At 34.3% G+C, this 12,082-nt stretch overlaps 1 protein-coding gene across 1 annotated transcript; it reads right to left on the bottom strand.

Moving 5' to 3' along the window:
- Nucleotides 1–272: 272 nt before the first annotated feature.
- LOC143590604 (putative xyloglucan endotransglucosylase/hydrolase protein 26) lies at nucleotides 273–1,424 on the bottom strand. The gene is made up of 4 exons (XM_077071035.1): nucleotides 1,244–1,424; nucleotides 1,076–1,176; nucleotides 781–974; nucleotides 273–685 (listed from the first exon to the last, which is right to left on the bottom strand). Exons 1-4 carry the CDS (start codon nucleotides 1,416–1,418, stop codon nucleotides 277–279), a joined length of 879 nt encoding a protein of 292 aa, XP_076927150.1. The 5' UTR covers nucleotides 1,419–1,424; the 3' UTR covers nucleotides 273–276.
- Between the last annotated feature and the right edge of the window lie 10,658 nt (nucleotides 1,425–12,082).

Genomic DNA, 12,082 nt, shown 5'->3' with positions numbered 1-12,082 from the left:
TTTGTTAGTTTTTAATATAACTATAAACAAAGAACACACCTTATAGAGAATGCACACATAATATTTTATTGAGTTCACGTTGGACACTATCTGAAAATGTTTTTAGGACACCGTAAGCATATCGATTCCATATTTTGTATAAAAATGTCAACGTAAGTAATATATAATTCCACGGGGTGTGCTTGTAAATAAGAAAAACGCACATTTAAAAACAGTAACATTGAGTTTAGTTTATACTGGAAAATGGACTGGACATGCATATCAGTTAAGTTTTGTTTAGTATTGCGGCTTGGAGCATTCAGGAGCCATCTGCCAATTGAAACGCTCATAATCTGTGCAGTAGTCGTAGATCATGTAGTTATCTCTGACCCACTTGAGTTTTCCCTGTTGGTCCCAGCTCAATTGCTTATAGACGGAGGAGGTCCACCAATTAGCTTTATTAGGATAGGCACAATGGTAGATGCTAAATGGTCCATTCCACTTACAAGCCCTTGCATTAAACTTACGCAAACCGGCCCTGAAAGGTGCACATGACCAGTCTATTTTCACTAGACCGCCTCTCGTTGCCCAGTTATCAGCATTCCACAAACTAGAGTACACCTGCATTCCTTGCTGGTCTGGGAATCCAATTCCTTCGCTTTTGTAGTTTCTGTATACCCGAATTGGTATGCTATCAACATACCACCTGCGTGTATTTTGATTTTGAAACAACTTAGGAAAAGTTTGTCTTTAAACAAAACATAAATTGGAGTAGAGGATATGTCAGGGTGGTTAACTTACACAACTGCGTCGGGGTTCCAGTGAATGGTGTAGTTGTGGTAATCGGCAGTTGGGTCAAACCATAACTTGAACTGTTGCTCCCTATTTCCTTTGCCTTGGGTAAAGATGTTTGTGTGCATGGTGTAAGGTTCTCCTGTTGAGTTCCCTAAGAACTCAAAGTCGATCTCATCATGATAGTCACCCGTAGACGAAAGCTGCAACAGTTCCACAATAGTAGTAAAGAGTGAGTATCGTGATAAGTTCAAGTTTGTTCATATGTAACTGTTACGTGTATCGGTTTTGATAATGCACTTACATAATATGCTGTGACAGTTCCTGCGGAGTTTCCTGGAACCAACTTGATTAACAGTTCAATGCTTCCAAATAGGTATGCCTTGTGTGATTGAACACCAGACCCTGTAATTAAAGTGATATAAGCACTTTCATTTGAGAATTTTTGAAGCTAGAGATGGATGATATGTACCTGAAACATTATCCAGCACCAGATTAAGATCATCTCCGTTGCCGAAAATATATGAATGCTTGGCACCCCAGTTGAAATAAGTGTCGGTGTAAAAATTTGCATTCACAAAGCATGATTGGAATGAAATTGATGAGATAAATACAACAGCAACCAAACTCTGGAATGTTGTTGCCATTGCATCTGTGTTTAGTTTGTTTTGGAATGCTTTTGTCATGGCTTCCTAACACCTTATATAGCCTTTGTTTAGTATGCTTATTGTTATTTAATTTCAATTATTTAACATAATAACATGTATCTGGACCTAGTCTCATTTTGACATTTATTAAATGCCATAAGTATTCATGATTTCTCTCCAATTTTAGAAAATCAAATTTGAATAATTATACCAATTCCTACATGCAAGTTTTCACAGGGGACAAAGTTTTATCTTTAGGATGTCAAATTTGAGGTAAAAGTCACCAAAGTACGTGTTTATGCAAAAATATCATCATCATCATCGTACTCAGTAAATCCCACCAATAGTAAAGCTATGGTAGGGTCTGAATATGGTAAGATATAGACAGCCTTACCTCTACCCCATAGGAATAGAGAGGCTGCTTCCGGTGAGACCCCCGGCTCGATTATGCAAAAATGTACTAAATTAATATATTAAAAACAAAAGATTATAATTGAAATGATAAAATGATACCTTTGACATGCTAATTACTAGTGAAAAGTTTATAACCTGAAATTTATAAGAAATTGTAACAATAAAAGAAATAAAAAGCTGAAAAATGGTTGGAAGGCAATCGAGATGTGAGGGGAAAAAATGACGTGCTTAGGACTACAAAAAGGGGAAGGTTATTAACCAGCTATCATTGAACTTCTAAGACACGGCCAGCCAGAATGGAGTGAAAGAAAAAGAAAGATTAAATAAAAGGTTTTCTGTCTTGCTTGATTGTTAGCTAGACGTGCTAACCATTAACATGGGTATATATCGCTTTTGAAACCTGGTTCCAAAATAAATAAAAAATATGCATACATATCAATGATTTAAAAGCCATTGAACCGGTTATACCAATTTCATATAGGAAGCCGGTAATGTGAGGCTGATAATTTTTTATGGTTGATTTATACATTTAAATGTGGGCTTTTATTAAAATATCGGTTTAGACCGGTAAATCATACATACACATCAAACTGTCAAATGAATATTGTTCCTAACACTAACAAATTACGTATATATAAAGGGAAAATTAAAATACAAAAAGAGACAAAAATAAGAAGTGTGAGAAGGATTTTCGGCAAAAAAAAAAAAACCATAAAAGAATTCACAAAATAATAAAAAAAATCATACTCAAAAATATAAATGAAAAACAAAAAAAATTTTAAAAACTAAAATGTTTCCTCCGTCATTACCGTTGCACCCAAAATAATAAATAAATAAATAAATTGATGTGTTTTATCCTTTACGTTTACAAATTCAATATCATTTGTCATTTGGCCCTAACCTAATTAACTTTTCTTGTTAAGTCAAGTAATGCACATTTCACATAAGGACAAATTTATCATTTTATCAATTTATTAAAACATATTTAATATATAATTATATAAAAGAAAAAAGAAAAAGAAGTTCATAACCCCCCCCCCTCCTCCCTCCCTCTCTCTCTCTCTTCTCAAATTCTTCCACCACCCACCCACCCCACACCGTCACCTCCTACCAATGTCCCAAAAAATACCAAAATCCTTTGACCACCAGCATCACCTTTATTCGATATATCTAGACATTGATTGAAAATAAGACTAATGCAACTTTTCTTAAGTAACTTTTTTTAGCTGTATTGCGTTTGACTCTAATACAACTTTATTTAATATAAAGGTTGAATTGAAGTATCCAATGTAACCTTTCTTATAAAAAGTTGCAAACTTTTATTTAAAAGTTGCCAAAACTTTAAGAAATTAGTACCTTAATTTTCTCTGGAAGGTTGCAAATTCCATTGTCATTTGCAAATTTTATAAATAGAAATGTACGTTCGTCGTCAAAGCATATTTGTTTGTAAATGTGTTACTAAATGAAAACGACAGCAAAATATTGATGGTTCAAAGATAATACAAAACTTCCATAGTTCAATTGTTGTTTTAAAATATCTTTATTCTTTCTAAACAAGTTTATAAACTGAAAGACAAACTTTAATTATATATAGAGTGAATTATGGTTCTTGTCTATGTGGTTTGTTTAAATATGGGATTTTAGTCCAATAATTTTAAATATTCAATTTTCGTCCATGTGGTTTCATTCAGTTGCAATTAAACCCGACCCCACTAACCCCGTTAAGTCTGATCGTTAAACCCGTCAGTGTGCCCTCACTTTAGGGGTAATTTTGTTGTTTTTTCCCCAAGTAAACTAAGCTCCTCACATGAGGGGCACGCAGATGAGTTTAACGACCAGACTTAAAGGTGTTAGTGGGGTTGGGTTTAATTGCAAGTAAAATGAAACCACATGGACGAAAGTCGTAGATTTAAAACTACTGTACACAAAAACCGCAGACTTGAACAAACCACTGGTTTGTACACATTTAATCCCTTAAGATTTGAAATGTACATTAGTAGACTTTAGGTTTGTACACGTTTAATCCTTTAGGTCCTGTTCGTTTCAAGAGTCTGAAAGGAATTCTAAAGAATGAGATTTTAAATCCCATGATCATGATATGTTCGTTTCATTAAATGAAAAAATGGAATGGAAACTAAATCCTATCAGATCCCACATTTCATGGGATTTTAAAATCCCACCAATTTTATAAGGATTGTTATAGAAAATAAAGGATTGCTTTATTAATCCTAATCAGCACTAGGGATGGCAAATGGGTTGGGTCGAAATGGGTCATGGGTCGGAACGGGTTAGGGTCGGAATTGGTCAACTAAAAAAAGGATTGTTTTGGTTCGGTCGGAACAGGTTAGGATCAAAAGGTTTTAGTCCGAGTCGGAATGGGTCAAGGTCAGAACGGGTTTCTGGTTAGGTTTTTTTTTTTTGAAGAACGAGGCAAATGCGGAAACGTTTTAGTTTTTTTACATTTTTCGTTTTGCATTTATATTTTGAGTTATGATTTTTTTATTAATGTTTTTGAATTTCTTTAGAGGGGTTTTTATTGAAATTCAAAAAAATTAATAAAAAATCACAACTCAAAATATAAATCAAAAACGAAAAATGTAAAAAAACTAAAACGTTTCTGCCTTTGCCCTCGTTCTTAAAAAAAAATCCGAGAATGAAGAAGATTATAATTCCAATACATATTAACCAACCAAACACATGATAGGGATTCTCAAACATTGCATTCCATTCCAATTCCAATTCCAATTTCAAATCCTTTAAAAAAAAGTCCGTGAAACGAACGCACCCTTAAGATTTGAAATGTATATTTTGGATTATTTTGACTTATGAAGTGCTAACACTTTGCTAATATCTGTAGAAGGTCACAAGCTTGTTCTTAGGTGCGCAAAAGTACAAACCGCCACGAAGATGAAAGACCCTAGTTGAACTGTAACATAGATGTATTGGGGTCTTTGTTCAATGATAGAAGACACTTTGTTTTAATAAAGAGATCATGGGTTCGACTTGCGTCACTTTTCAAGGAATTTTTTTTTTAGTTATATTGCATTTAAAGGAGATAATAGCGGCAATGGTTTCATCTTCAAGACTCTGGCCTACTGTTAGTACTAACATGATGCGAGAAACGATCGAGGGTTCGAAACCTTCACACTCATTCTCTCATATTTTTTTTACCTTAATTTTCTCTTTCTAATGTAATTCTTTATTATTGAACTAAACGCGTTTTAAATGTTAAAACTAAGATTTCAATTATTTGAAACGAGATAAATTTAATTTTATGTTTCTTATTATATATATCTTTATTATTTAGTATTTAATTTAACTATAGCTGCACTATTGGAACCATTTATGATATTATTTATATTGTTTTCTGTCTATGTTAAACATATATAAAGGACTTTAAATTTTGAGACTTATTTTGTGGTTGTTATACAGATTGTTGGTATCATATCCATACCGTAAACGAAATCATACCAACCAAATTATCTATATATAGTAAAAGTGAAGCTTGGTGCCATAAGTTGGTTTTCTGATTTCTCAGGATTCTTATTTAGGACTTGTTTTTTAAGCTAATAAACATGAGTGCTTTGTGGTGAGTTGGCTGGTTGTTTGTGTTAAGTTCCAAGGAGCGCAAAACTCTATTTCTTTGCTTAAATAATTGATGTCGTTAGTGGCCTTAACACTCTCAGCTCATTCTGTTCCACTAACCTTTTTTTTTTCATATAATTTTTTTTTTAAACTTTTTATTTTTTGGTGTTCTCAGCAATTATGAAAACTAATATCTTTTTTTTCTCTTTTGTATATGTTGGTTTTTAAATTTATGTTCATTTCTTTGGTGACGTCTAGCAATTATGAAAACTAATCGAATTTGCGTATTAACGCCGAGGACTGATAATGTTGGGGTTTTTCCAATGCTTTTTTTGTTGTTTTATATTGATTTAGTTCTGGTATCTTGTCCAACATTATAGAAACCGACCGAATTCGTGTGGAGTCACTGTCTTAACGCCCAGGCTTTACCAATGTCGAGTTTTACTGACCGATACCACGCCGTTGGTCCACCTCAATTTTTATATATTTTTTGTTTTAGTTGCGATACCATAACAAACGTAACTGATACTGACCGAATTTGCGTCGATTCGCCACCATAGCGCTCAGGTTTTACCAATGCACGGGCTTTACCAACACCTGAGTTTCAACGCCCAGGTTTTACCGACTGTATAAACATCGTGAAGTATACTTTGTTTTTTTTATTTTTTATGTTAAGTATATTTTAACTTTAGGTTTAGTTTCGGTGCCGTAAAAAACGTAGCGAATCTCGACCAAATTTGCAATAACTCGCTACTTGTCCGTGTTTAACCGACTAAATTCATCGCGCTACGCGCAGGTAAATAACTAGTTCTCACTACAACCCGAAAACTAGTTCATTATTAACAGATATAACAAATATTGTTAAAAATAGATATAACAAGTCGCTAGTTATTAGGATGTTGTCATTCGAATGTATTTTCAAATAATAAATTTTATAATTATTTATTTATTCATTATCATCATTTATAGTTTACGGATTTTACGGGAATTTTAGTAATCGAAAATGGAATCGAGCATCACATTTGACTTTAAAGAAGTCAAAAGATTTAACAAAAGTTTTGCATTTGAATATGATGATGTTAATCGTATTTTTATTTTTTTAGAATGATGACTTTCTTTTTTGTGTTTAAACTACCGCACTCTCAAATTTGGAGACCCTTGTTACCCCACTCTAGCCAGACTATTTTGTTTTAACCTGACCCACGCTAGTTTCAAAGTTTGGCTTGGGCGTTCCCCCGGAAAACCATACCGCCGGCTGTCACTTAACAGTATTTGTGCCGCCACAAGAGTAAAACTTTCTAGCGTAACACACTGTGGGACGAAAACCAGGGTGTGATCGGGATCTGAACTGGCAACCTCGTAAAGCCTAACCAAAAGTGACACACAAGTAAGGATCGAACTTGGGTCTCCACTGAATTACCCAAGCCTTCCTACCATTAAGGCACAAGTGAAGGATTGATGTTAATCATATTACTCATGATTTTTGGCACATAATTAATATTATGATATTAAATTGTTGATCAAAAGACCTTGTCGACTCTTCACTCTGAACCACAGTGCTACTGTTGCACACCGCTGTCGCATTTGGTTTAAACAACTTGTTTTTGTAGCACCCCGAATATATTATACGTTATTAAGCGTGAACGTATACGTGTGTTAAGTGTTATTTGATAAAAAAAAATGGTGGCAACTAAGAAATTAACTTAGTTAACTAGATTAAAGTGTAATGGGGTCTTTTAAATAACTACCTAAAGTACAAGGGCTGATTGTGTACATAAGCAAACTAAATCTTGTAAAATATAAAATTGGGAAAAACACACACACATGTGTGTGTGTTGATCATCAGGAAGGAGAAGGGGTTAAATCTCTAGTTCAGCTAATTCTCCGAAATTGAAAGACAAATCTGTGCTAAAACTCTTATATGTGTGTAAGTTTGTGATCATCTCAACTTAGTGACCATAAGGTATGTCTTTAAATTATATTTGATGATAGTAGTGAAAGTTGATAAGTAGAATACGTGCAATCAATAAATGGATTATGATCATATGGTGAAACTGATAGTACATGAAAGCTTAAATTTATCATAAATGTTGAAATTGTGAAGTACTTCGTGCAAATTACTTATATTTATTAGTGTTCAAGTCTACTATAAAGTGGGCTTTAACCTTAAGGTGAAGAACTCCAATTTCATGAAAAAGAGGTAGTGTATTAGCCTTGATTGAATTGGCTTTTACATATAAATTGATTGTTTGTGAGATTTGAATGAAACTAGGATTATATGAAGGGGTAGAAAGTTATGAAATTTAGCTAAATGTACAAATAAGAAAGCATGCCTACAAGGTGTTTGATTAAATGCTTGAATGAGAAATATGATGTACAACTTGCCATAAGGAGGTTGATATGAACTCTTGTATAATGTTGACGTATGCTAACCAGGTTGCGATATATAGGCAACTCGAGTGGCAATCTGGAAGATCAAACCAAACGGGAGGCGAAACAAAAAGGGAAGCTTCAAGGTAAATAACTTGATGTTGTGCTTTGTTATGTTACGAAACTATATTGATTTAGGTATCTTGACATAATGATTGGAAGAAGTTTGATTATTGGTTCGAATAATAAAAAAATAAGTTTTCATGATTTAAATAAATGACTTGTCAATACTGACATGCAAATGGCTTATGAAGTCAAAGAAACGAAGGTGACGTACTAAGTATATGTAACATGGCTATGACCATGGAGGAACTAAATTATGATGTTGGAATTATTCACAAGTGATGGGTATCACAAGAATGAATCGAACGGGTCGTCTACGGTCTAAATGGCCTAAACCAACATAAACAATGAAACCAAGATCTAAACGACCATGGCGTCTTAGAGTCCTAGGTGTGATTATATACCAACCATAAAGTTGTTTACGCTTTGATGAAAATAAGAATTTTTTATTTAGAGTAAATAAAATACATTAATGACAGAAATACCCTTAACGGGCTAATAAATTCTGGTTAGAAAGCGGAATTAATATTGGAAAGAAAACAAGAACTTCATAATATTACAGGGGTGCAAACCTGGGCACCTGCTAATATTAGAGGAGTTTTTACTTGAAGTTAATAGAATACATTAATTACAAAAATACCCTTAACGGGCCAAATAATTCGGGTTAGAAACTGGAATTAAGAATCGAAAGAAAACAAGAACTTGCTAATACTAGAGGGGTGCAAATCTGGACACCTACTAATATTAGAGGAGTTTTTACATGAAGTAAATAGAATACATTAATGATAGAAATACCCTTAACGAGCCAAATAATTTGGGTTAGAAACCAGAATTAAGAATGAACAGAAAACAAGAACTTGCTAATATTAAATGGGTGCAAATCTAGACACCTGCTAATATTAGTAGAGTGTTTACTTGAAATAATAGAATACATTAATGACATGTAACGTCCTCGTTTTAAGATTTATTTAAATAAAATAATATAAGTTTATTTTAATCGTGTGCCGTGTAGCGTTATTTCATCTAATTAAATAATAATAAGAGGAAAGGATAAGATTAAGTTAGTTATCGGGCTTAAGAGGGATTATGGGCCTAAAGTCTTGGGCTTAGCCTATATAAACAATCTAAAACCCTAAATCATCATCCTTATCATTATTACCTCATCATTTCCTTATCCTTAAACACACACACACACACCTACTCACGTACAAACATTCCTTTTCATTCATCCACGATTTTTAGAAGGTTCGTTTAAGATTTCAAGTAAACAAGATCTAAGCTATCCTAATTCCTAAGGTACATTTTAAGATCCAAGATTTCCCTTTTCTTTAATTCACCTTCACCTTGTACTTAATGAATATAAAGTAATAATAGGTAACCAAAACGAATCTTGTAAATGAAAACAAAATGAAACCATAATAATGAAACGTAAATGAGCTCTAATTAGACCCAATTGTGAAGAGTTGGATCTCGGTTAAGGATTTTGGCAAACATAACTAATTACATGGTAAGTTTGGCTCACGTGAGATGAGATCCAACAGTTAAAGGAACCTGAAACCGGTTCGTGAGGACTTGGGCTTAAACCTAGAACTTGAGCCAAATAGCAATAAATTGACTCAACCCCAATTAGCTCGAGTAACCATGTGAACTCGGCTCAGGACCTCGAGTCAAGTGGGGATGGATAAGATCAGATTCTGAACACCAGCCGAATGGGAATGTAATAACGAATCAACCTGATATTGGCTCGAGCAGAAGAAAGGAACCTCGATTTGAGTAGAGTCGACTCGAAAACAAGAAAACGACTCGAATTGGGCAAGGGAATCGAGCCCCTACTCGACCCGACTGGTCTAAGGGGAAACTCGACTCGTTAATGCAAAAGAATCGGATCGAGTAAGGCCAATCGAGGCAGAAAAATTCAGCTCAAACATGATCGACTCGAGTGAAACTAGAGTCTATTGGAATGTTGAATCGACTTGAATTTAGGAACTCGACTGGAATGAGAAAACTCAAATCGATGAATCGAATTGAGTGGAAACCTCACGCGACTCGATTGAAGCAATATTTGACTGGAATAAGTTGAGTCTGATGAAACAGGAGAAGCGGCTCAATGTAACATGAACCAAACTTAACCCGAATATTAGTTTCTTCACCAGCTGCAACCTCCTTCTTTCTTCTCCGTTGCCATGGCTTCCGTAAGCGGGAGAGGACGGTGGTGGCAATAGCAGATGTAAGAGAGGAGGGTGATTGGATCTTATTATAAATAGTTAGGGTGGAAGGGTATTTTAGTAATTAAAACTCTAGTAATAATAATAATAATAATATAAACATATCTAAATACGCGTACCTATGTCGGATCGATTCAAGTATAAGAACCCAACCTAAACCCAGTCCAACGAATGCCTAAGTCGGACCCGTAACCTGCCTCAAATAAAAGAAGATGAGTACAATGTGAACCGAACACGAGAACCAACTCGCTAGGAAATAAAGTCATTAATGAGTGCTAAATTATAAGAAATATGAATGAAGAACTTAAACAAGCATGAGTCAAATATAAACCCGACACGAACCCGAACTAGCTTAAGGAAACATTAACTCGTAAACACGTTAAGGAATGCAAACTAATGAAGTCGGTTCATTAACATAATAAAGTTAAGCTTCGCTAAGTTCGGTTTCGTTAACCGATAAAGTTCGGTTACTTAAAGATATAAAAGAATAAAAGATAGAAAATTAATACGTGTTACTCAATAAACAGTTAATCGAGCTTAGTTGAAGAAAGACATTACGATTAACTCAGAAAGGAATCGTCTCTAGGTGTGTTCTAGCCCCTTTTTTATGTTACATTTTTCGGGGCTGTGTGCATACTACGATGTGTTACATTAATACACTTACCTTAAATGGTAAGTGTATATTAGATATATGTTTGTGTATGAATGTGAATGATATAGAATGATTAATTAGTATGCACGTAGTTTGATATATTATTTATAATCGAAGGAAGTAAAGGTATGAAGGACACCGGACCCTAATAATATCCGAGGTTTGTAGGATGCCGGACCTTATAATTTCTGAGGTATGTAGGGTGCCGGACCCTTATAATATGTGAGGTATGTAGGGCTAAATGCTCTTTAAAACAAAGACATAATATGAAATTAACGTAAGCATAAATGTAATAAGTAGGACAATATGAATTATGAAAGAATGTATGAAGGTATGTATGTACGTATGAACGAATGATAGATGGACATGTAAGAAATTAATACGTATCTCTGGACCCGTATTAATAAGTAAGTGAACGAAATGTATATTAATTGATTTACTAGAACTCACTCAGCATAGCTGACTTTTAGTATGAACGCAGGTGAATAGGATGACGCAGGTTGCTTGATGAGGACACGTGGCGAATAAAAATAAAGAATGGCATCGATTAAGAAAGAAGATTCACGTGTTATTGTTTAAAACTTATGTTACTTTGTTTAAACCAGTACTTGATGATTGTAAGAATGATTGACGTTTATGTTCCGTGAATTTTTTTTAATTAACTCTGATTTCTGAATCATGTGAATGAGTAAATCTAACCGAGCAAAAGTAGGGCACCCGGGATCGTGACCTTAAAGGACAGAAATATCCTGAATGAGCCAAATAATTCAGGTTAGAAATCGGAATTAAGAATGGAAAGGAAACAAGAACTTGCTAATATTAAAGGAGTCTTTACTTGAAGTAAATGGAATACATTAATGATGGAATTACCATTAGTGGGCCATATATTTTGGGTTAGAAACCGGAATTAAGTAAGAAAAGAAAACAAGAACTTGCTAATATAAGAGGGGTGTAAAACTGGATACCTGGTGATATTGGAGGAGTGCAAAGCTAGACACCTGATAACTTAAGTGGATTGCAGCATAGACACTTGCTAATATAAGAGGGGGTGTAAAACTAGACACCTGGTAATATTAGAGGAGTGCAACTTAAGTGGATTACAACACAGACACTTGCTAATATAAGAGGAGTGTAAAACAGAATATGTGCTAATTTAAGAGGGGTGCAAATCTAGACACATGTTAACTTCGGTGGAGTGCGGCATAGAAAGTTACTAATATAAGAGGGGTGCAAATCTGGCCACATGCTAATATTAGGGGACTACAAATCTAGACATCTTGTTGAGTCGGATTTTT

This window comes from Bidens hawaiensis, unplaced genomic scaffold, assembly GCF_021521415.1.
Source record: "Bidens hawaiensis isolate Kalapana, Puna unplaced genomic scaffold, B.hawaiensis_p1.1 tig00038683_1, whole genome shotgun sequence".
NCBI classification, from domain to species: Eukaryota; Viridiplantae; Streptophyta; class Magnoliopsida; order Asterales; family Asteraceae; genus Bidens; species Bidens hawaiensis.
The sequence above is the reverse complement of the archived record's forward strand: the minus strand, read 5'-3'. Positions and strand labels throughout refer to the sequence as shown.

Coding starts and splice junctions, on each gene's coding strand:
- LOC143590604 (XM_077071035.1), bottom strand. CDS start 1,418: ATGGCAACAACATTCCAGAGTTTGGTTGCTGTTGTATTTATCTCATCA. Junction 1,177..1,243: donor GGTGCTGGATAATGTTTCAG/GTACATATCATC, acceptor CTTTAATTACAG/GGTCTGGTGTTCAATCACAC. Junction 975..1,075: donor GAACTGTCACAGCATATTAT/GTAAGTGCATTA, acceptor GAACTGTTGCAG/CTTTCGTCTACGGGTGACTA.